Source organism: Ixodes scapularis, unplaced genomic scaffold (assembly GCF_016920785.2).
Source record: "Ixodes scapularis isolate PalLabHiFi unplaced genomic scaffold, ASM1692078v2 PGA_scaffold3__209_contigs__length_174095766, whole genome shotgun sequence".
Classification (NCBI taxonomy): domain Eukaryota; kingdom Metazoa; phylum Arthropoda; class Arachnida; order Ixodida; family Ixodidae; genus Ixodes; species Ixodes scapularis.
In genome coordinates, this window is record NW_024609868.1 from 123091608 (window position 1) to 123117805 (window position 26198).

Below are 26198 nucleotides of genomic sequence, written 5' to 3' on the forward strand. Positions count from 1 at the left end.
CGCGCGAACAATATGGTGAAAGGAGGAAAGTCTTATCCGGGTCCGGCCATACCCGTCCGGCCCTGTCAACCTCCCACTCCGGCTTCTGGCGGCTGTTCGCGGTAGCAGAGAGAGCTGACGGTTTTGTGGACCTAGGATAGATGGCGCCACTAAAACTCCGTATAATAAAAGTTTTGTCAATGATACCAGGTTTTTGACGCATTTATATGCATGTTGGAAAAACAAGATTTATAGAAAAGTTACCTTTTATCGAGTAGGTATTCGCACAGCTTGCTATCTTTCTACAAGATTCCCCATTGACATTACGCCGCGTGTTTCTCATGGGCGCCGCTCGCAGCTGCAGGTCAGGGAATATTCTAAGTTTTGCCTTGCTATTACGCGGCGGAATCACAACATTTCGATGAAAGGAGGTGTGTTTTCTGTCATTGTGACAAGGTAAACAATATCAAAAGCAGAAGATGCCAATTCTTTCAACGTTAAAATCGTTGCACAGCTCCTCCAATGCTTTTGCATTAAAAGGAAAAATGGGCAAAGCAATAACGGCAAAAGAAAAGGGTAAACAAAGAAAAGGCATTGAAAGTGCTATTGCATAACCGTTGTCGGTACGCTCGGCTTGCCAAAGACCTTTTTCTTGCTTGTTTTATTTTAAGGCTAGGGAGTCGTGCAGCATCAGCAGTGTTCAGGGAAAAGGCACAGGTGTGCGTGCGTGCCCTTCCCCTTGCTTTTGCCATCCTCCACTTTTTTTTTTCTATGGTTTTGTTGTCTCTCCTTTTTACAACTGCTCTTTCACTGCTTGTCTTCCCGCATGTATGCTAGCTTGGCGGTCTGCCAGCCACGCAACGCAAGCGATGGTGCTTGTCACCGATCTTGGGAAAAGCAATGTGCAGCCGGGCTTGGTTCGCTACATCGAGTGTCCCCGCCATGGGAGTTGTATGCAAAAAGACAACGCTCCTGTGTATTATATATGATTTTCAAGGCGATGTTTGGACCGTTTGATATAAACAATAATTCGAAATACCCGAGTGTGATATAACCGGGCTTCACTCTAGTATGCAAATGCAATGCACCTGAAGAGCTTTGCAAATATAAAGCGGCTTAAGCTGCAAAAGTGTGAATATTGATTGTATTTTCTCACACTCTGATGGCACTTGCACTTTGTACCTTGAACTTCGCTGGATGCGGCACCGCCTCAATGAATTCTGCTTCATGCTATTGTTAGGACTTTCCCTAGAGAAATGAGACCATTCACGAGCCTCTTGAATCGTTGACAGCGTGTCCACAGTCGTAATTACTATGCCTCGTCTGTGTCCAGGAATAACCGCCCTTTCGACGGCCTGCTTGACCAATGTTTGAATTTCTAACCCTTGTAACTGGCTCGCCATTCTCGCGATTGGTTTTCCTCAGTGTATATTGCTGTTGTAAACAGCTATGTCCACCGCACAGATCACAAGCCAAAATTTACGATAACAGTACACATTGAATTCAAACTACTTTGCGTAGGATGGGTTGGAAGCCAAGAAAAAAAGTCTGTCAGCTAACGCAGAATTCGGACGTCCGAAGGCTTCTGCGGACAGCTGTTATGTAATAACCTGGCTGTGCCCGGTTTTTTACGTAACAACTGTGTCTCAGTCGCGGACGTTCGGTGCACCCAGTGCGAATCTCGAAGGCCTCCGGAGCAAAATGAGAGAACATGACTGGACATGTTTGTCGCTACGGGAACGCCTGATTGCCTCCAGCCAAATAGCATTCCTCTCAAGGCGATATGGCTGCTGGAAGGCTCGCTGTCGCGATAACTCATCTGGCAGCAGTGTACAGAGCAATGGCGCCATTTTACAGATGCTGACATCTCCAAAAAAGTCGGCATTTGCACGCGCAAGCAAAAAAAAAAAAAAAAGAAAGAAAAAAGCACACTATAGCAAGCAAAGAGGAAAACGAAAGGACTGCACTATGAGAGCCAAAACCCCGCATCGCTTCCTATCATTAACACCTGCGACAGCTGCTAAACACACACTACTTCACTTCAAGAAGTCTCACTCAAGCACCTGGGTCAGCATGAAACACTGATCACTTCGGCGAAACGACTAGTCGAGGTAGGCGAGACAAGCGGGAGCAGGGACTTCGGCGGCCATGAAAGAATGGCAAAAATTTTGTTTGTTATGGCATAAATCCAAACGGAAGTGCCCGTCTTGTAAACCTTTTGTAGAGAGTAATAACTCTCATCACATGGGTTATTCTCTAAACATAGAAATATGCCGCTCAAAAGGAAATTACAACATAGAACAAAGGTTTAACAACCAAGATCTAAGCTGTCAATCAAACTCTTAGCCAATGAGAAGTATAGCAGCCAATCGGGGCTAAACGTCACGGAACACCCACTTTGTGGCATGCGATGTATAACGAACGAAATAACCGCAAACTAAAATCAGTCATTGCAGTAAAAAAATGTTTTTTCTCGCGTAAAAATTATTTTTTGAGACATGCTTGTCCAAATTAGGCTGTTTAAGAAAATAACTTTTTTTCTTTGCAGTTACCCTTTAAGAGCGGTGCAAATGGAAATTACATATTTGTTTTCAAAATGAGAAAGGCAGCGATGCAACTGTTATTCGCCTCGAGATCGAACCGTGTCGCCACCGTGCGGCCGAAATTGGAAACGCGCGAAAGCGGGGATACCGCCGTGCGTCGTCTGCTACGGGCGCACACTCAGAAGCACGGATCTCGACGACGCAAGCCCGTTTAAGGCCGAGCTTGACATTCCTCATTTAATGTTTTATGTTTTTGTTGCCGTTTCTTCTTACTAAAGGTTGTGTTGTATGGTTTCCCATGCGTAGCAATTCAGCAAAGCAATTAATATTAAGTCGGAAGCTTCCATAATCTTAGTGTGTTGGTTTGTATACAATCGCTGGTCCCACATAATTTTGTTATCTCACACAAACCGTGGCTTTCATAAAGCATTGAATGTTGAGGGGGTCTGTGGTTTGATTAGAAAATTAACCCGACTGATCGCTATCCTTTAATAGACTAATCAACCACTAAATCCGTATGTTGATTTTTCGCCGGTCATATTTCGTGAAGGACGTTAAAACCACATTTTTTTACTGGTTTTACTATGTCATAAATGGCATATTGCCTTCCCATTCTAAACTTCACGTTGTGAGTCCTACATAACTATGAACAGGGGAAGCCTTTTAAAATGAAATATTTTTAAAGTTATTATTTAAACAGTATAATCACCCTCGGTGAAATGACAAGCACGTTGAAGTGGTTTACCGTGCAAGCCTGTGTCACAAAAGAAATAAAGACATCAAAAATATTAGAGCAGGAATTTTTTTACTCCTTTTTGACTTTCTCTAGCACGAGACTCGCTTTAACCGGCAAAAAAAAAAAACTTGCAATTAAAGCATTACTTGAATAATCTGAAAGTTAATCGATGGACTGCCCAGTCCCGATATACGTGAGATGAGGGCGGAGGGTGATCGGAAAGTCTCGTGAAGGTCGCTAGCCCTCATCAGTAAAAGAGTATCACTGCGGCCGATGCTGTTTGTGTCGTGTGCGCGTCGTTTGTTGGGGTTGCAGAGTCTACTGTGTTTGAATAAAAAATATATAGCCAGAAATTTATAGTATTAGCCTCTTGACACCCGCGGCCCTCGCCGAAAAAATTGGAGCACGTGAACCCACACTACCGAGAAAAGCATTTAATAACAGGAATATTGCTGCGTTGCTCGGTTACACTCGTTTATTACAGTCACGGCAGATATATTAGGACAGTTTGTTTCGCTTTTTTCAGTTGTGCTGCCAACCGTGCAGTTTGCAGATCTTAACTACAGGAGACACACTTTCATCATCGCAACGCAGTAGATTTGTTCAGACTCCAAAAAACTTGCCCACACTATGGCACAGTAAAAGGAAGGAGGAACTCAATAGCATGGTAATTCACAGTACAGCGCTAACTTATATTCATTGTAAATATTTATATTACTGCAAAAGCTAGAAGTTAAAAAAAAATCATAGAAGCTGCGATTTCACAGCCCACAGTACCAGTATTATGTTATCTGGGTTGGAATCTACTGTTTTTTTTTTTAATTCCCACGTTGATGAACCGATACATTCATTTTGAAAGAAACAGATATTTAACATAAATGTTCCAGTTCAGCCGGAGACAGGCATCAGTCGTGGTGATCCATGCTTTCCAACGTCTGCCTAGAGCAGACGACGCACTTACAGAAGCGATTATATGAATTTAGGACGCACGCTGGCAACACGATTCGATCTTCACTGAAGCAACGAACAGTACCCCATCCTTTTCCGCTAGAATTGTTTTCCCACCGATAGTACGCGACAAAAGAAACGCAAGAATCTAGGCCGCCTAGCGCGCGAACGTGGAGAGCCTATGGGGCGGCCGTTCTCCTATCCCCGCTTTGATGATGATGATAGCGCGACCGTAGCGCCACCTCTAGGTCGATCTCGAGGCCAATACATTTTGTATATATCGATGTACGTGACTCCATAAATTGCATTTCACACTTTTGACTCAATGTATGCTGTGCCCTATGCTGTTCCATATTCTAGTGAATATATTCAGTTTAGTGAACACTCAGTTAAGTGAACTATTTCCTTGGGTCCCTTGAAGTTAGCTCAAATGAGAGTTTACTGTATACTGGAAAAGAAGCGAACTGCAGTTGAGCATTAAAAACTGATGGTGCAGGCACCGCCGAGGAATCAATTGCGGTTTCGGACACCTCGCCTTTTTCATGCTGTCACTGTCGCTGCTGCTAATGTCCATGATGATTTCTGAATCACCAAACGTCATCACCTTTCTTTCTGTCAAACAAAAGATAAATGATTTCACCGCTTGGGTGAGTTGTTAAAAAACAACCTCTGCAAGCTTCCTTTTAATGCGGAAGCACTAACTACAGTGGCTTAAAGGGGGTAGTGTGGTTATCGCGTAGCCTCCACCATGCATCGGGAACGGCCACTCCTTGGAAGATGATGTAGATGGCGCTTCGACCCGCAGCTCCGTTGGGTGCCTCAATCGGCCAGCAGATAGAGGCACCCTAACACGCTTCATAACTAATATAAATACATCAAAAACAATTATTTGTTTCCAGTGAACTTCCAGTGACATGATTTGTGTTTGAAGGTGAATAAAAAATGTGAATCTAGCAGACGACAGTGTAGTCGACAGCTGCGAATCGGCCGGAGCCAAGCTGACCAAGCGGCCAAGCCGGAGCCATAGCCGGAACGACGGTGCTGCAAGCGCCAGCTCCACCCGCGGCCATCTTTCAGTGCTGTGCCGCTTCTCCGGTTTCGTTCGTTACACCACCCCCTTTAAGCCACTGTACACTAACTGTCCCGTGGAGCGTGGCTGGCATTGTCTGTGACCGCAAACAACGAGCAACTGAATCACGGCAGTTAAAATGGCCGCGACGCATCATAGTTCCAAGGAACACCACCCCATAGAGAAGCCCTGTCCTCTGGCGCTGCGGCCCATGCACCAACAAAAGGAACGGGGTAGCGACTGCTGCGTGAGGCGTGTCCGGACTGGGGGGAGGGAGGGAGGGAGGGGGGGAGGGGGGGTGAGGAGGAGTGCGAAATTCCGCTCCGTCTGCTAGGCGCAACGCTGGACTCCCTGTCAGAGAAGCGCTGCTGCCCCTTCTCGCTCCTCTTGGCGCCGAGGAACCTTGTGGTGCCTGAGGCATCTATACTGTCGGCAGCCGCGATTTCGGCAGTAGCGAAACGTGATCGTCCACTTTAACACTTAGCAGCGTACAATTGGATATAATTGCTTTCGCATTTACAACTCATAAGAAGTACTTAGGTGTTCTCGGAATTTTTTTTCACTCCTAAATGCACGTAAAAACTAGGAACACGAAGTACCATTTGGTGTCAGAACTACTAACCAAAAGACGAGTACTGTAATTGGTCGCCATCTATCGGCATATTTAGGAGACAAACATTTTAATAAAGACTGTAGAATCGCCGGCTTTGTGCATTTTGGTCTTTGCTGTGGCGAGCAGCTGATTGCCGGCTTTTAAAGTGAATGGGTTGGCGCTGCTGTTAAACTTCTCTCGAACATCCCTCCAAAAATGTGAGACATTATAAAATATTAAGCAGGGCCCCACTAAAAAAAAAAAAAAAAAAAAGCATTTTTTTTGTTGTTGATACTTCGTTTGCGCAGACTTGTAGGATGTGTACTGTGCAATGCTAAGGCACCCTGGGCTAAAGCAGGCCAAGAGGAAGTCCAAGGGGACTGTCAATGTTTTTCTATCCCCCCTCACACCTCTCCTGCTCAGTCTGTGGCCTCATTTTGCAGCTGGTACTGACTCATCACTTTATATCCTCAGCATTTGTAACTCGGTGCAAAGATTCCAGAAACCCTTGAACGGCTTGCTCCACGAAACGGCTTGCCTTAACGAAATGCATTGAAAAGAGTCTGTATATTTTGTCGCAAGTTTTGTCTGCTTGCTCACCTTAATCAATGACCTTATCCTTATTGCTTGCATCCCCAGGCCCAAAGGGGAACAATGTTCCCCTCCTCACTTTACGGTTTACAGTTTACCAGTTCGCGCTCCTAGCTGTTTTAAAACCCTATCTGAGTCAAGCGACACAACACGTTCCCGACTTTCTCAACATGTGGTTACAAGCGGCCAAAAGAGACTTTTGTGCTGTCGAGAAAAAACTCTAGCTAAAATTTGAAGTGATTCTCATAAAGAAACGGAGCGCGCCTCATCACGAGCTCGAAAGACGGAGTTCCCGAGATGCTTAGGCAAGCAGCGCGGTTGTTTCCTCGGCAGGCGGAAGGACGAGTGGACGACGGTCTCCCCCGCAGTGGACGTGGTGCTGGTCGAGGGGTTGCTGCTCTTCTACTTCCCCGAAGTGCGCGACATGTTTCACATGAAACTATTCGTGGACACGGACCCGGACACACGCCTCGCACGCAGGGGTGAGTTGCGGCTCTGTTGGGACCTTTCCTTTACAGACACGGGGCTTTGGGATGGAGCCACTCTTCGGCGTTCAGCAAATGCTGTTTCACTCGTTCTTAGCGCAATACTGCATGCTCCTTTTGTTTTTTTCTTCTTAGAGAGGGAAATTTTGTTTGACATTCAGGAAGGAAGCCTGGTTATAGACTGCCTAGATCTAAGGTTTCGTGCTTTCGAATAAATTCGATAAAATCCGAAAAATGCTTGACGGTAAAATTTTTGTTAATTCGGATTTATCTACCACATCTGAATTATGATGCTGCGACGGTGAAAAGACAAGCGAACAAACACGGTGTTCTGCAAAAACGCTTGGGTCAGTGGTCCTGAGGAGAGGCGTCTTCAGTTTCCTTCCAAATCTTGGACTTTCGACAAATAGGAGTTCACCGTTTATCTTGTCAAGTTTTGTTCAGGACTATTAGTCATTGTCATTTTGCATGACTAAAGCCATTGTTGTAGCTTTCAGTTTAGACCTGTTAGAGGAAGGAGGTGTTGTAATTTTATAATAGTGAAAGCTAAGAATATAGAAGGCAGGGGAGCAGCTGAAGGTTTTATCTCGCCACCCCACCCCACGCATCTGCAGGGAGAAGCGGTGAAATGGGATGGGAAAAACATTGAGCTTCGCAGAGACTAGGTCAAGGATTTCAGTGATCTTAAAGTATTGACGTTTATTAAAGCAACACTAGTTTGCGAGTCTTGTTTCGGGACAGTTGAGTATTACCAGTGGCAAGGGCGTGAATGCCCATTGCAGCCGAAGAAACATCTTTCGATACATGCAAGTTCTTACGAATTTAGGGCAGGTTTTTGTCCGGATAATATTTGTTTCAATATTGAATTTTTAAAAATTGGGTTGAAAGCAAAATTAAACTTCGAATTTGGGTCAGTTGGGAATCTTTCATAAAGAAACTCTGACAAACTCAGAAATCTTGGCAAGAGATAAACCCAGAAACACACCCTCCGAATTTCACGATAAATAGTAAACTCTGGAAACGTGGAGTCCTACCCATAGCCCTTTGGTTAGTGTTCCCCGTGCATTACCAGAGGTAATCTTTCAACGCAGAATGCGCAGTGTACTGTCGGCACCTAGCCAATTCCAGTTTTGTACTCCGCCGATGGAAACCGCCTCACAAGTGCCGCTTCGATGTTTGGCCATAAGCCGCGACCTCTCCACCAAAAAGAGTGCGGGTCGCTCTCCGGCTCAGCGGTCCATGGAGGCCTCGCAGTTGGGACGCTGCGACGACGGCGACACTGACGTTCGTACGTTCTTTTCGCGGGCGTTCCTACAACGGACCGCCGGGATTGCAACGTCCAACGACGTGGCACGCCGGCTTTTGCGACATCATTTGTTGTCGCTTGGGGACTGCTTTGGATGCACAGGCGGAATGGAATGCCAAACGCACCGGTGGGAGACGCGTTCCAGGCACGGTAGTGCTGTGGCCTCGTCACCTAGGTGGTGCGAGCGAGCGTAGTCGCAGATACGGTGGGAGAGCCATGCCTACCACATTGTGTCTTCTTTTTCACGGTTGGGAGTGCACCTCAAGAAGCGTTGACCGCAAATGTTTCTTTCTTTCTTCTCGCAGTGCTCAGGGACGTGAAGGAGCGAGGGAGAGATTTGGAAAAGATCCTTCACCAGTACACAACGTTTGTGAAGCCTTCTTTCGAAGAGTTCTGCCTACCGGTGAGTTGGTCACTGGCACGCTTCAGTAGCTTCCATTCGTGGCTGGAGGTGCATGCTTACTGCCGACGGCTGTGTGTGCCCAAGGAGGAAAGCCAGAATCCACTGTTTATTTTGCCGCATTGAGATTTTACACTACATGGCTCGCACTGACGTTGCATCAGCAGCCATTGTGCTGGCTTTGCTACTGATTCTGTACCTCCAGCAGCATACATTTTGCACCACTTGTGGTGCAAAATGTATGCTCCCCTAAGCCCTGAGGCTTAGTGAAGAAGAAGGTAAAGTTACTCAGCTAACACGGATGGCGGTGCTTTCTTTCCTTACCGGCTATGAATACTGCATGGTGGCAGCGGATTTAACAATATTCATTCATGAACTTACCCTCTGAGCATCTCCAGTGTGCATAGACACCGACCGAAGTCCACCACCGAAGTCCAAGCGTATTATTCAAGCAAGCGCAAATATACAGGAAACCACCGGCAACCGCTTCACACAATATGGCTACCTCTGTGTTCGCTTGTCAACTGCCGGAACCTTTCGACTTTACAAAAACCGAAGACTGGCCTCGATTGATACAGCGCTTCGAGCAGTTCTTAGCCATAAGTGGACTTCACAACAAGCCCGCAACAGAGAAAGTTAACACCTTGATATATTACATGGGCAAAAAGGCAGAAGACATTCTGCTCACACTTAGGACTACTGACGAGTGGTCACTACAATACGACGCCATCAAGAAGGCTTTCGAAGCCCATTTCATTGTGTGGTGCAATGTCATGACCGAAGCAAATTCCATACAAGAAAACGAGAAGAACACGAGCCCGCTGAAAACTTCATCACCGATCTGCATGCTCATGCGAAATACTGCAACTTCGGAGCACTCCACGACAAGATCATGCGTTACCACATCGTCGTAGGAGTCCAGGATAGAAAACTATCGGAGAAAATGCAACTTGATGCAAAACTAACCTTAGTGTCAGGAAACAGTCAAAACCCAGCATGATGCTTTACGTGAAATCGGCAACAGAGTTTAATCGTTCAAGTTACCAGCCCCTTCCAGAGAGACACCCCAAAAGGAAAAAACACACAAGTTACGCTACTGGTGCGGCAGGGAGAAGCACTCCAAAGATAACCGTTCAGCGCGAAATGCCAAGTGCAACATATGGCAGAAGCCGGATCACTTCACAAGCGTTTGATGGAGCAGCACTCATGTCTGAGAGGTAACCACATACGCACCAGAGGAGCCATATTTCTTGAGAGTTCTTCAAGCCACAGGAGCACAACCTTGGGGTGGGACTGTGGAAGTCAACAATACGCCGGTTATTTTTAAAATCAACGCAGGAGCCGACGTCACAGCTGTTCCCGAGAGATTGCACAAAACATCTCTCGGCCATGTGGCCCTGATGACGCTTACACCGGCCTTGAGGGGGCCCAGTAAGGAAAGACTAACTGTCCTCGGAGTGCTAAAAGCACAAATCCAGTATTGTGACAAGGCTAGGACTACAGGCATCTACATGATACCTGAGTTGCATATTCCGTTACTCTCCAGAGCAGACAGTGAGATCCTATGTGTTGTCAAGAGAATGAACGAGGTACTCGTATGTCAGCTTACGACAGTGGACCCCAGGACCGAGTTTCCAGCTCTCTTTCATGGCCATGGTCACGTGAGGGTGCCTTACATGATAAAACTCCGTCCGGATGCAGTACAGTATAGACCACTTACAACGTAACCGCTTATAGTGCAGGACCGGTATAACGCTGTTTTTTTAAACCACCGGTTCGCCTCCCATAGAACTCCATGTAATTACATACCACTTAAAATGCAGGCGCGCGAAGGGAAATACCGGTTATAGTGCGGTTTCTGGCACAGCCCGCCGACCGCGCCGACGACCGGAGCAGCGAGCACGCTTCCCTGTGCGACACTAGATAACGGCGCTGACGGCGCGAGTCGCAAGCGGCACTCACGGGGCTCGAACAAGCGGGGAGAAGCGAAGAGAGAGGCTTCAGTTGCCATAGCGACGGAGGGACGCACGCACGTGTCGTTCACATGCGTGCGTCCCTCCACTGCGTTGGAAACAACCACAACGACAGACTAATCGCAGGTCGAGGAGAAGTGTTCGTGCGCGTTGCATGCCGGTCGCGGGCCGGCTGCTTCTATCCGTAAACATGGCGTCGGTTGTGATCGTCGTCGTAGACGGCTTTCATCTCATCGTTCCGCGTAAAAGCGCTATCCTTGACTGTGAATTTTCGTTGTGTGTTGCTATGATAACCCAGCACGTACTAGAAGGGAAGATTCACCTACTCGTGCGGCAATGTCGTGGCGGCGCTCTCAAGACGGCAGAAACGCCCGTGTCGTCGTGTTTGTTTACTTCGACAACAGTGGTGATTTCTAGGCATTTGTGTCCTCGAACATCGTCCGGATTTCTTATTTGGCGCATTTCATGCGTGTGCTCAAGTTCAAGGTATTACTGGCGCGTACCGTATGAAGGATCCGAATTTTCACGCGTTTTCATCTCCGGAGAAAAGTGATTAGGGTTAGCAATCCTAAACGCTCGCAACGTCCGTCTGCAACCCGCGACGCCGTTAAAAGGCTGCGCTAGGCAAAAGTAGCTCATTTCTTTCAAAATGTGTGACACACTTGAGAGAGAAGTGTACTAGTCTGGTGGAATAAAGACTTTCCTCAAACTAAGCTTTATTTTTCATCTAACATAAAATAAATTCTTTTACAAAGGTAAGTTTTCTCATAGCATGTATTTTGGCCTGAAAAATTGATGTTTTTGTTATAGCACGGTACCGCTTATAGTGCGGATTTTTGCGACTCCCGCGACATACGTTACATGCGGTCAACACTGTACCTCTTTTTATCGCATCTCTCAGAAGAATCCCACTTCCCCTGATGGACAAGATCAAAGACGAGATCTCCAGCATGGTCAGACTAGAAGTAATTGCTAGCTGTTGAAGAGCCAACAGGACTGGTGCTCTGCCATGGGGATAGTACGAAAGCCATATGGGAAGTTCAGGATTTGCATGGACTACATGAAACTGAACAAGTATGTAGAACCCGAACTGCATCCCCTCCCAGTCACCGAACATGTACTGGGACAACTAAGTGTAGCAAAACATTTTTCAAAAATGGACGCCAATTCAGGTTTCTGCCAATTCGAGCTGGCCGAAGCATCACAAATCCTCACAACATTCATTACACCTTTTGGAAGACACAAGTTTAAGCGACTGCCATTTTGTATCAGTCCTGCTGCAGAGTTTTACCAATGCAAGATGAGTCTAGTCCTAAATGACATCGAAGGACAAGTAGGTATGTACAGTGCAAACCACTTATAATGATAATGGGAAAACCCAAAAATGCCATCGTTATAACCACTTATCACTTTATCTGGACTAGAAACTGATTGTCTCTAGTCTAGAAACTATATAAACTGATCGTTATATGTGGTATATTGTTATCTGGTATCGTTATAAGTGGATTGCACCGTAATATAAATGGCATTCTTGTCTACGGGTCGACCAGACAAGAATATGACAAATGACTTCGAACTGTCTTATTCCGTCTTCAACAAACAGGCATAACGTATAACGTGAACAAATGCCAGTTCGGAGTCACGCGCATCAAGTTCTTGGGATACTCTATTGACGAAGGAATTTATCATTACGAAGCAAAGGTGGAAGCTGTCAAGCAAATGAAGACACCTTTGAACGTCAGAGAACTGAAGAGTTTCCTGGGAATAGTGAACTACCTTGGAAAATTCATACCATGCCTTTCAGAAGAGTAAACCCTCTGACCACACTTCTTAGCTCTAAGAATCACTGTAGCTGGTGGGAAGACCAACAGCGATTTTTTGAAAAGTTGAAACTGGCACTCACCTCAAGTCCAGTATTAGCTTTATTCGATCCCAGGAAGCCAATTGTGTTGTCCATCGAGGCCTCTTCTTTCGGAGTTGGGGCAGTACTTCGTCAGGAACAAGACAATGGACAGTATAGACCTGTGGCGTATGCAGTGATGTGATTGCTGCGCCAATTGCGCCAAACTGCGCCAAGGGGCTAACCCTGATACATCCTGCTACATTTTGCCAAATTATGGGTAATCTGCGCCAATCCTGCGCCAAAGGACCAATTTCGGTTGCCTTTCAAAGCCGAAACTAAACTGAGTATTGTAATTGAGCATGCGTGAGCTAGGTGGCGCAAGCGGCCGCCCTACACAAAGTACCTTGCACTAATCGTCCATCCGGTCTTGCCTGGTTTTTCTCGTTGTCTCTTGTTTCGCACTCTCGTCGTCTCATAGGTCTCGTCTCGCGTCTTTTTAAAATTTTTGCAACGATAGATGCAAGCGTGCGCGGATGCTGCGACGCAAGCGCGCCGGGTACCAGCCATGTCGTCATGCTGTGAAACGAAACCACGTTTTTGCACGGCGGAAGTTACTTTGTGGGCTGAAACACTCGCTCCTGAAAGCAACGGCCATGCGAAAACTGTATTTGGTTCCTGCCTACCAGTACCAGTCACCGTGGTCGCATGACGTCGGGTGTTGCCGTCCCCGCGTCGCTGCAAATATGGTGCTTTCTAAATTGAAACGTAAGGACCGCCGCAAGGTCATCGACATTCCTGTTCTTGTTTAAATCATATCCTACTACAAAAATCCCTCTTTAATTCAAAGACTGCTGTGCCGAAATATTGATTACCTAGGTTTCTCTCGGTAGGCCTTCTTTTGAAAGCGACTTCGGTACGTGAAAAATCTTCCCGCTAAAGAAAGTTGGTGAAGAGAAGCGAACTAAAGCAAAGAAGGTAATGTCTGCACGCTGAACCCGCACAGCGCGCTTGTTTATCTCTAGTTCAGTCGTTGCACAAAGCGCTTCAAGAACTTTTTGACCCTTGCCAGCCCGGCAGGCTAAACACACAGAAAAGAATGTCGGTCAACCTAATGCTGTGATATTTACTACTAAGCTGGTCATTTTCAAATAAATTTTAATATGTGTAGTTTGGTTCTTATTTATCTATAGCACGTTCATATAGCATTGTGAAATGTGTCATGTCATTGGCATTTCAATTACATGTTGAAAGACTTCCCTGGTGATCTAACTTGACCACAATTGGTTTATTGCGACGAGAAAAGTGCCCTTATTTGTCCAGCACTTAAAACTAATATTTTTATTTTTTTCTAAGAATATCTGCTTCAATAGCCACTTTTTCTGCTCCGAAACACTGTTGTGCCAGCTCTGAAAGCCACGTTTACTGCTCCAAAACACTGTTTTGGCTGCTTCAAAGGCAACTTTTGCTGCTCCAAAACACTGTTTTGACTGCTACGGTAGGTGCTTCAAAATGGCTTAGGCCAATTGCATCACTGCGTATGCGTCGCGGACAGTGAGCAAGACAGAAAGATGCTACACTCAGATAGAAAAAGAAGGGCTAGCTATACAGTCTAAGCTCATTGCAACAGACCTGGTTACAACAGACATTTGGATATAACAGGGGTGGCCATGCTGTGCCTTGTGTGTTAGTGTGGCTTGCAGCTCCCCCCCCACTCTCCCCCGCCTCGCTCCCGGTCACACGAGCAGTTCCCCAGAAAGAGAAACGGAATGCGTTTTAAATCGAAAGATAGATTGCAGTTTGGTAGTCTTGCGCTACTGCTACCTTACGTACAGTTGGACTGCTTTTGACTGAGATAGATTGAAAGTAATTCGAGTTTCGTTTATTGCTCTAAACAAAAGTTCCCCCCCTCCCCGCGGCTCTTGGAAGTTTCGTGGTTTTGTTTGGGGCTCTTAGGCAGGGTCAGCCTGGCCACCCCTGGGATAGAACATACCGATTTGTGAAGTTTGGTTGGTTTTCCCCTACATAGCATTGACTCAACTTCATATCTGCATACAACATACTCCTCTTGCAACAGACTGAAATCTTGGTCAAAATCAAGTTCTATTATAACAAGCTTAGACGGTAGTATGGGATTGCGAGAGATTTCGTGACGTCATCACAGGTATGAAAATTACGATTGAGAGAGATCATATACCCCTGGTTCCGATATTGACCTCACAGCGCTTAAAGGGCATTACACCAAGACTCCAGTGCATGAAACTCAGAATGATGAAGTACTCATACGAGATTAGACACATTCCAGGCAAATATCTGGTGGCTGCAGATAAGTTGTCAAGAAACCCACTACAGATGGTCCCGGACAAAGAAATGGAAGGCGAAATAGCAGCCTATGTACAAGGTATTACTCCCAGTCTACCAGCATCACTAAACAGTCTAAAGCAAATACAAGAAAAGCAAGAAAGTGATGACACTTGCCAGCTGCTAAGGAACTACAGTCAAACCTCAATGTAACAAACTTCTATGTAACGAAACCCCCAATGTAACGAAATGCATAACTTTTTCTAACTGCAAGTGTATGCACACCATGTATTTTTACCTGTATGTCACGAAGTCCCGTTTGCCGGAATTTTGATGTAACGAAGCTTTATAGACAATTTGTCACAAAGTTTTGGGTCCCAAAGGAGATTTTGGGAAGCACATGCGCTGAAATGGGCCCCCGATAAAGCTCGTAGGGTGAAACGGGTTGAAACTGGCGAGTGTGGTGTACGGAACGGCTACTAGAGCACACTATAGCCGTCACCGTTTCGTCCGTCAGCTTCATTCACGCTGCGTATTTCGTTTCGAGTCCTAACTAAAAGCACGCGTTTCTCATTGTCCTGGGCGATGGAGCCTCGAAGGCGAAGGAACCACGCCCTGACAACGTCGACCTCGACGACTTCCTATACGCCGACTCTGCTGTCATTGCGACAAAGGAGGTGACCGACGAGGCGATAGTGAGCGATGTTCGTGGGAACTTGCAAGACAGGGGCGACATCGAGCCTGATGAGCAAGGATGTGCCCAGTGACCGTGAAGTGGTGGACGCGATTGATGTCTTGAGGCGGTTTGCGAGCACATAGCAAGACGAAGACGCAATGCAGGCTGTCTGGCTATGCGAATGTCGTGTAAGGCCAATAATAATGCCAAGAGTGGCTTAGAAAAAGGTGACGGACTACTTTCAACCAAAATAAAGGCGTCCTCGGTGAGTTTTGTGCATCTGAGAAACATCTGTGGAAACTTTCTTAAACGTTAGCCTTGAATTTCTATGTAGCAAAATTTCAATGTGACGAAGTAAATTCAGAATTTTACCGACTTCGTTACATCGAGGTTTGACTGTACAGCATGCATGGCTGGCCCTCAAAGAGCTCTTTTGCCGCCAAATCTGTTTATTACTGGCAACACAGAAACGAGATTGCCGCTGGAAAAGAACTTCTTATTAGAGGATCCCGTATCATCATTCCTGCCTCATTGCAAAAAGAGATCCTGGAGAGTATGCATAAAGGTCATCAAGGTACCACCAGATGTCGAGCTCGACAGAGAGAATCTGTCTGGTGGCCAGGACTGTCTACACAAATTGAAGCGTATGTGAGACGATGCACACGCCGCATTCAAGAGAGAAGCAATCCCCCTGAACCTTTTGTTCCTACTACATTTCCAAACAGACCTTGGCAGTGTGTTGGGATGGATCTCTTCTACTTGCAAAGGAAGTGGTATCTACTTGTTGCGGACTACTTCTCAATGTACCTAGAGGTGGCTCCTTTGAGCTGTTTGTCAGCAAGCTCAGTAATTAATCACCTGAAGTTTATCTTCGCAAGTTGTGGCGCACCAGATATTGTGTACAGTGACAACGAACCTCAATTTCAACAACTGGTGAATTCCGAATTTACAGTTTACGCGAGACTGGAAGTTTAATCATTTTACATCCAGCCCCAATTTTCACAGAGCAATAAGTTTGTCGAAGCTAGCGTGAAGATAATTAAGGCCAGCTGGAAAAAAACTGATAATGACTATCGGGCACTGCAGGTATAGCGAGCAATGCCATTGGGGAATGGTTTCAGCCCTGCAAAACTTCTCATGGGGTGCCTGCATTCGTACGTCCCTTCCACTGGCAAACTACCTTCTGGAGCCGAAAACTCCCGATCACACAGAGCTCCAGGAATGGGAGGAAAAGAGCAAACTCGCATAGAAAACCAACCTCAACACGAGCCACTCAGCATACCCTTTGAACCAATTGAGGGAGGGGAAAGTGTGGATCACTGACCAGAAGGCCGACTGACTCGTGAAAAGAGCTGCAGGACCACCCCGGTCCTACATAGTAAAGACGCCTAGAGGGGAAGTGCAACGGAGCAGGTTCTGCTTGATCCCAATGGAAATGCCCGTAGGGAACGCCCAAGCAGCTGACAAGAGCGTCGGCAATCAACAAACGACGGCAATACTGGTAGGGAACACTCAAGCCACTGACGAGACCATCTGCAATCAAGAAATGGCGTGCCCAGTTCTGTTGACTTCCCATTTTCCAGCCACAAGAAGAGGATGCGTAGTAAGGCCCGTCCAGAGACTGAACCTATAGATACAGAAGAAAAGACAGAAAAATAAAGAGGGGGAGATGTGGTATAGGCACTGAGGCTTGGGAGAAGAAGAAGAAAATGTTACTCAGCTAACATGGACAGTTGTGCTTTCTTTCCTCACCTGCTATGAATACTAAACCACTGAATTTGTTTTTCATGGTAAAAACAAGCAGGAATTATCCAGAATGACCTCCAGCATGGTGCGGTGACGTTATGTGCAAGCCATGTGTACTCTAGCAGTTTCTAAGCTTACATGTGGAATGCCTTTGAAGTAGCCATTGTTTTGTTTTCTTGGAGATAGCCATTGTTGTGTTTTCTTGGAGAGTGAAACGATTCGTTGTATCTCGTTATAAGTTTAATTGGCTGTTTAGTTTAATTGGCCATTTGCTCCTCCCCGTGTCAGCCGCTTCTGCTAGAAGCTGGCACAAAGCAGTGAAGCTTTACGCATATGCGTCGGTGCAGAGTGCCCAAGCTTGACGTGAGAGAGCCAACAAAAGCGGGGGGGCTGCTTTAAGAATTACGGCTTCTGCCAGACCCTTGTACTACTTGTATACTGTTTGTTCATTATGCATGGCAAGGCCTACCCTAGAGTCACTAAATAAAGCTACGCTTTCAGAGTACCGAAACTCCCAAACTACGCGTCTGAAGCGCGTCAGGCGCCGCCATCTTTGGTCCATGCGCAAATGGAGGAGTGACTAGCTGAGCCAAGGCGAGCTGTAGTCATCGCCTGCGCTAGCTGCCGTAGCCGCAGCTGCGGCTGCGAATCAAGGTCGTGTTGTCTGTATCTCGACATAAGAAGGAAAAAATGCATGCTGAGCGACAGACTTCAGCGTGCACGCGCAGTAAACAGTAAAACAACAGCAGGCAGCGGATTGCTGGACCCCAGATGGTGGTGTTGAAAAAACGCAATGATGATGACAGTGACTCACATGACTGGCACTGTCCAATGATGCCGCAGCGAACCAGCACATTGTTGAATAGAGCGATTGTATTGTCCGCAGAATGCCAAACAAAAGGAATGCGGTACTCTGAAAGCGTAGCTTATTTAGTGACTCCAGCCTACCCTATCGGTGTCCCTTTGGCATTTCTGTTGTCAGACCTAACACAAGGGCCCATCCCTATTTTTTTGTGATTATCTCTAACTTTTGTGTGGACACATGCTCATTAATCTTACTGTATGATCTCAGGGTCTCTGGTATACCGTGGTTTGTATTCTCGCTTCTCGGTTGAGGTGCAACGACATATCTTGAAAAAGAAGGTACTCTTTGGAGCCCGCTGGTGAACTGAATAGAAGGATTTCTGCATTAAGCAAATCATGGAAGAGTTGAACACGCTTCTTGTTTGGAACCACTGGGCTGTCGTCACGTTCCTGTGAAAGTGAAGTCGGGTGTTGTAGTTTTAAAGTAGTACGACCGTATTTACTCGCATTATGAACACACTTTTTTTCCGAAAAATTTACACATATTTGCATTTACACACTTGGCTCAAATGTCCTTTTAGGTGCCCGTGTGACATGGCAGGGTACTGTGGCACATCTCCACTGACGGAGGTGCACCTATGGCTGGTTGTGGGAGTGCCACCTTAGCCATGTTTTTTAAATAGAAAACCATTTTTAGGGCGCTTTTGGCATACCTTTTGCCAAAGAGAAAGCGCCCTACGAAGCCCGCTCAGCATGGAAAGCGGCACGACCATTCTTGGGTTTAACCACCTTCACAATATCACTGTCCAAAAGCAGATCTCGGACGACGGCGTGTTTGTTGACATCAATGCATTGGATGGACGAAGCATGTCCGGAGCAGGGCAATTCCTCGACTCCAGCTTTGGTAGGCGTGCGTGCCGCTCGGTTTCACAGTTGATCACTTCCACAACCACGCAGTTGCAGTCATTACTAGAGCGGCTTGGCTTGGCTTGACTTGACCCGGCCTGGCCGCTTTGTGTCAAAAGGAAATTAGCGGGCTTGGTGGCTAGCCAGCTAAGTTGGACACAGTTCAAGACTCGTGGAGCCGAAAATTAAAAGTGCGTTCATTACGTGAGAAAAAAAAAAAAAAGCCCAAATATTGATGCCCGTTGTGGGGGGTCCGTTCATTATGCGAGTGCATTCATCATGCGAGTTAATACAGTACATTGTTTCTTTTGCAATTTTGTACTTGATGCGAGCTGACCCAATAAAACACCCGAAACTGTAAAGTGTGAGGTTGGAATGAACCGCCGTGTTTTTGTGCATCAATGAGCCTGTGCCTGCAGCGAGCGCGGCTAGCTTTGGTAACCGATGCAAGGTTTACTTTTATTTAGAGTCACCTTTCTCTGATTTGAAGAGCACTTGTTTTAAAAGCAACTGTGGTCGAAAATGAAATCAAAATAAATGACTGGTATTGTTTTAGTGGCACTAAATATGATCACAGCCGAAATATTGCGTCAAAGCGAAGCCGCATACTCCACAAAAACCGATTTTAAAGATGCGACCAGCTGCTCTTTAGCGGGCGGCAAGCGGGTTAGCTTTTAGCCAAGGAACGCTTGCGCAGCACACCCATGATGTCCCGTCACGGTGCAGCTGCAATTGTTTGGTTGTACTGCTTACCATAGCACCACGGTGATGTCACGTCGCGGCCGTATGGCTGATGATCAGTGTTGCCATCCCTCTAGCAGATAGTATCAGTTTTGCCGTAGAGGCCCAAAACCAAGTTTTGTGCCTTGATATTTATAAAACTACACACAATACAGTAGGCTCGCAATAATTCAAACTCAGATATTTCATACTTCTGGTTAATTCAAACAGATCTGAAAATTTTCGTTGCCCCGATATGTTTTTAATGTATTTATAAGCCGCTTAATTCGAACGGCGTTTTCGCTTAATTCATACTTTTTTGTTCTTGCGGCCCCGTTGATTGCGCTTCTTTCCGAGCACCGGTGCACCGCAGAGAAGCAATACCGGCAGAGCTTGTTTTCGCAAGTGTTGCTTCTACGCAGTGCACCGGTGCTCGGAAAGAAGCGCACTCAACGGGGCTCAAGCGGGCACACATTAGCGGAAAACTGCGTTCACATTATGTGCTTCAAGACTAGCAATGATGACCAAGACGGCATCGAGGATGAGGAACAGCTCACTGGCATCACGCTTTCTGGCCTTGAAGCCCATAATGTGAACGCCGAGCTGGTGGAGTATGCTAGTCTTGACGACGATGTGTGTGTTTGTCATGATGACTCATTAGAGGACATAAGGAAGTAATGCTAGCAGAGTGCAGCAGTGAGAGTGATGATGACGATGAAGAAAAGGATGACCCACTACCAACTGTCACAGCCGCAGAGGCCTTTGAGCACATCGCTCAGCTCCGGAAGTTTCTGTCTGCAAAGGAAGAGTCCCGTAAAGAGCTACTTGCGTTGGCTGGTATTGAAAATTTTGTTTTGAGACCTCATGTACTGACTAAACAGTCCACAATCAACAACTTTTTTGCCGGATGAATAAACTTAACGTCACAGTTCTTTTCCCAATGTGTTATGCCTGTACTTGCTTATAATTATCCTATGTATAGGAAACTGGCAAAAATCTGCTTTGTATGTGTAGCTATCCATGTAACAAATCATAATGTTGTCTAGTATCATATTTAGATGAATTTTTGATAATTCAAACTTCTGGTAATTCAAACTAAAATCTGTGACTTCCTGGAGTTTGAATTAATAAAAGTCTATTGTATTGAAAAAAAAAAAATCTTGTATAATTCAGGGACTCTGCTTTAGCTGAAAAAGTCGTGATCCCAAATTAAGAAAAATATTGACCGGAGTTGCCCTTTAAAGAGGCACTGACACCTCCCAAAAAATTATATTTATTTGTTTACCAGGTGATTCAATATGGTGTCACAAGGCTACCCAATCAGTATTTTGCTACAGAGTCATGTATATATTTAATAAAACCATAAAGCACACAACTGCTCGGTACCGAAGCACGAGCACAGAGTAGTGGTGCAACGTGTCCACTAGGGAGGAGGGAGAAATATAAAGGAGGAGATTGTTGTCGAAGGTCACGCAACTACACTTGAACGCAATTTTTTTTTTTTAGAGCGCAGTTTTTAGGCGTTTGTTTCCGGCTTGAGTGGCGTCGACATTGGCGTTGCCGTCGGCGTAACGCGTTGGTGTAACTGTAACGCATCAGCGTAACTGTAACGCGTCGGCGTCGCCGTCAGCGTAACCGTAACGCGTCAGCGTGATGCGTCGGCGTCGCCTTAACCGTAACGTGTCGGCGTAATGTGTTGGCGTGACGCGTCGCAGTCGGCGTAACTGTGCAGTGCATTATGGGAGACGTCCCATAATGCACTGTGGTGGATGAAAGACTCCAGGCTAGCAGTGAGGATGAGGAGGGAGGAGGGGTATACCCTCCCCTCAGTACCCTTCCCTCCTCTTCCTCAGGAGCTGCGGTCTAATTCGGCATTACAGGGTGTTGTGAATGTCTTTAATTTTTTTTTCTGCTTTTCTGGTTGTGCAAAGCAGATGGCAGTTTTAGCATTGTAATGATCAAGTACTGAAGGTGGAACTCCTCACTTGAGGTATTCGAGCCAGTCGACTGTAGATAAGAAAGTTTGCTGCCGATTCCCTGCTGCAAAGGCACTTTCTAGGCTCAAAGTAGGGCCGCTTCTCGGATGGGCCATATTCGCACCCAAGAGGATGGGCCATATTCGCACCCAAGAAAGAATTTGTATGCATGCTTGCACAAGAGAGAGAAAAGTGGGAGAGGTCCCTTTGGCACAACTGACTTCTCTCATTCTCTGAAAGCATACTAACCTTTCTGTTTTTTTCTCTTGCGGTTCTTTGACACATTTGCTATTGTTCTTCGATACCCTTGTTTCAGACAAAGAAGTATGCTGATGTGATTATCCCACGAGGTGCTGATAACGAAGGTGAGTCTGCTACTGTGTCGGTCACTGACTGTACATAGCCTGGTTCATCTGTGTGCGCATTAAGGCTGTAGGATTTCAATTGCATTCATGTGTTGTTAATATGGATCCCATTAATATGCCCCACAATGTATAGACACTATTTTCAGGGACCGATGTTTCCCTATTCTGCCTCGTTAATATACAGGGTGTTTTTTTGAGACTACAGAATTGTTGTAATAAAGCCGTAAAAGCTACACTAATGATCAGTACCAGTGAATCATACGGTTGCTGGGGGAATTAAATTTAGGGAGATGTCACAATAAGTTGGCTAACATAGTCGTGCGTGAATAGTGAATTTTGAGCTCAAAGCAAATGGTGGTTTTGGTCTAATATTTTTAATAACTGCACCATGTTTAAATAAAAACCTAACTGAACTTGTGAACCTTGTTCCCAAGCTTTCACTTGTCCATTTCTAAGCTAAATGAAATTTAATCCAACTAGGCATACTTATCGACTGTGGCCTCAGAAAGTTCAGTGCCTACACTGGGTTGGCAAGTAAACGACGTATGTGACATAAAATTAAATCTATGAGATGCCCATCTATAGCTGGACACCTTTAACAGCACTTTCCAGCAAAAAGAGTTTTTTTATGTCATTAATAAATAATTTCGGCATCAAAAGGTTAATACATCAGTGCATAAGGAGGGGAAAAGCTTCAGCAATACAGGGCGATGACAGCAACACCAACAAAAAAGTAATATATAAAATGCATTACCTTTAAAAGCACACCGACTGCATTAAGAATGGGAATTTCTTATAGCATGAATGGCAGAGTAACATACAAAAAAAAGGGTTTTTATTAACCTCAGGTTGAAGAGTGGCCATGAGTGTCAGGAAAATTGTTTCAGTTCAATTCTTGGTAGTGGTAGGAATGATTTTCTTAAACACATAACTGGAACCACAAAGGCATTCAAAATTCTGGTTCCTTTTAACGCAAGACGACTGTATGGGAATATGCGAAAAATCATCTTTATTTGATGGGTGATGGTGGTGCGCAGTTAATACTGGAGTATCGAAGTCCTTACGGCATGCACGGAGTGGAACTAAAGTCAAGTATGTTTTCGTCGTAGGGGTGCTAGCCATATCTGCATAATTAGGTGCTAATGCGCAGTAGCTTCTCTCAGGCGTTTTGCCCAGCATAGCTTAAACTGCTGATGTGGCATCAGAACCTGGGTTCACACATTTGCATCCGAGTGTGACTGACAGTGACTGCATTGGAATCGTTCGTGACCACTAACGATGAGAGAGCACGCTGGCACCATCTATTGAGTAAGTAGCCTTGGAACACTTGCAATCTCCGTATATTTTAAGCGTCATTCTTTCAGTGTTGGTTAGAGAGAACCTGACAATGTTATAACTGACCATTTCTCATAGGTAGTGTAGGTTCGGTCTCGTAAATACTGTGGAAAACCTTCAGTCTATTTATATGCTGATCGGGAGTGTTTGAGGGCTGCCCGATAGATGGCGCCAGTGTGTTCTTTTGTCGCAAGCGGTTAAGACTGGTTTACACATTTGGGTTTCAGTGTGACTGGCTGCGTTGTAACCGCTTGTAGCTAGAGAACACACGGGCTCAGTGGTGCCATCTGTTGGGCACCCCTTCAGCTGCGTATAAGTAGACTGGAGACCTTGCAGTATTTGTGACATGAAATCTACACACTGTCTATGAGGAATAATGGTCGATAACATTGCCAAGAGTACTTCAAGGCCACGGCAAAAGGACGAAACGTAAGTCCTCTCGATAGTGTTCCGATAAATGGCACCAGTGTGGTCTTTTGTCATAAGCAGTTGTAGCTGATGCAATGAAGTTAGTCGTACTCAAGTGCAGGTGTCGGAACCAGCCCTCAGATGCCGACGTGCTGTCAGAATTTATACCAGCAAATGTCGCGAGGGTTTTTAATCATTCGCGAGCGTTTCTCCTCTCATCTCGCGGCAAGTGTTTCTACTCTTTTGTGGTGGGGAAATGGGGCAGTGCTCGGTAGGGCCGTCGACATGGTTGTCGCACGTGCCGACGGCTGCGTGTGGCGTATGCAGTGGCCATCGACCTGATTGTGCAGACGGTGCAAGACCTGGTGCACCAGTCGCGACCCAGCCGCCCGGGCGGGACACAAGGGGAGGCAATCCCCCCACGTCGGCCGGACTCGCAGCTTTCGACGCACCCACACTAGGACCGCCCACACCCTCACTGTTGCCCACAATACACAGATTATTCCCCACTGGAGAAGCTGCCTTGTCACTCACACTACGACGCCCGAACACGTCTCCGACCGGTGTTTACCGCATCCTCTGTTGTGGTCTCTTGATTTCTACCCAGTCGAGTGACCCGGATGTTACAGTGCAATCCACTTATGATAAGAAAACCCGAAAATTCAGTCGTTATAACCGATTATCGTTGTATGTGGACTAGACTCTGAGCGTTTCTTGTCTAAAGACTGTAAAAACTGATAGTTATAAGCAGAAGATCGTTATATGTGGTATCGTTATAAGTGGATTGCACTGTATACTGTTGCCTGCAGTCAGGGTTGGGCAGTATCGCGATACAAATATATGGCGATAGCATCTTAGAAATACTTTTAGTATTTATATTTCTATATCGCGATACAATTTTTCAATCAGTATCTGTGTTTCAGTATCGGAATACATTCTCGGCGTATTTCTTGTATCACAATACAATCCTGGGCCAATTTTTCTCGTTACAACATTCGAGAAATCAGTGACCCCCAAGCGAAAGCTTGAGAGACTGTTTTCTTTCTTCTTTCTTCAGAGGAGTAGAAGGTACAGTAAAAGTGACATTGAGGCTTTGTTATCAAGCAGACCAAGGTTTGTTTTGAACATTGTGGCCCCAACATGGGTGGCTCCCTCGTAAGTCTTCCGGGATGCTTCATTGGGCAACTATTTTTGTGGAATCAAAACGTTGAACGCAGAGTGGGTACGAGCTTTACAACTGTTCATTGTGCTTCCAGCACCATCTACTAGGGCTTGCATATAATTTTTCCCTCAGGTAATCGGAAAAGAAAAAAGATTTCATGCCAAGGCGACTTGAAGTGACTCCAGAAAAGGTACTGATATAGGACTATACTCCGTTCACCTCTAAGCTGACAGTCCTGTGCAAGCTACGTGCTCGTTGGACCAGTCATTCATCTTTTTTTCGCCACGTGATCATGCTCAGAGTGGGGTCAGGTGCTGAAAAGGGAGGCAGCTGCTTGGTCCGGCAAGAGCGTAGCTCCCACCACACTTTCAGCTTAGGGGTGAATGGAGTATAGAGAATGCTGATGTTTTGTGGATATTTCGGTGGATATAAAACAGATTTAGAGTTCATGTGATATTACTTCCAAGGCATGCAATATATCTAAAAGAGGACCGCACTGCATTCTGAATTGAAAATATTTGCAACCTAGTGAAGACTCGCTTAGTTCCCATAGCTTTATGATAAAGGAGAAATGGCAATCCTACCGACGAGCTATTTAAAAAGTTACTTCACATCTAAAGTAGTCGAGAGTAACAGCTGAAATCGTATGTTTACTTTTCTTTTGTTTTGCATCCATAGGAAAAGATAAAATACGGAGCAAAAAGTTGTTTCGTTTCCGTTTTAAAAATAGTAGTATTTTGCCGGTAATACAAGATTTATGTGAGTATTACTGCCCCAGCAAAATGTATATAGTACCTGTATTTGTGTTTCCACATACTTTTCTATTTTTCAGACACACTTCTGATACATATCAATACTTTTGTAATGATGTATTTAAGTATCAGTATTTTAGCTGTTTTCATCACATATCCCAGTATTTGTATTTCCAAATACATTTTAGTGTATATCTGCCCAACCCTGCCTGCCGTGACCCTAGCAATGGCACAGAGTGGCGGAGCTGGAAGCGGCGAAGACCTGCTCTGCCGTAGTTAGCTCTCCAACTCAGCGGTTTATGAATCCTGCAGTCAGGAGTTGGGACACTGCTGCAGCAGCGGCACTCGCATTCGCTGTTATGATATTATATTGGCACTTCGATGCACGTGCAAAAAGCTTTCTGTTAAATGCTTTTTGTCTGGTGTCCTAGGCACAACTTCGTTGTAATGAAGTTATAGTTCAGGCATAGAATTCCAAACGCAGCAGTCCCAAGACCCGCTCCAGGCACCACACTTGTGCTTCTTTGGTGGTTGTGAAAAGCTGGGAGCCACATGCTGGCAGTGTGTTTTGTCCCCAATGCTGCA

At 45.7% G+C, this 26198-nt stretch overlaps 1 protein-coding gene across 1 annotated transcript in view; it reads left to right on the forward strand.

Moving 5' to 3' along the window:
- Positions 1 to 24213, forward strand: part of LOC8029167 (uridine-cytidine kinase 2-B) — a 38594-nt gene extending 14381 nt beyond the window's left edge. The window contains exons 4-7 of the mRNA XM_002403463.3: positions 6792 to 6940; positions 8555 to 8652; positions 21908 to 21956; positions 24027 to 24213. Coding sequence (XP_002403507.2) covers positions 6792 to 6940; positions 8555 to 8652; positions 21908 to 21956; positions 24027 to 24160 — 430 coding nt within the window. The 3' untranslated portion in view covers positions 24161 to 24213. The remainder of the gene's footprint in view (positions 1 to 6791; positions 6941 to 8554; positions 8653 to 21907; positions 21957 to 24026) is intronic.
- The last annotated feature ends 1985 nt before the right edge of the window (positions 24214 to 26198 follow it).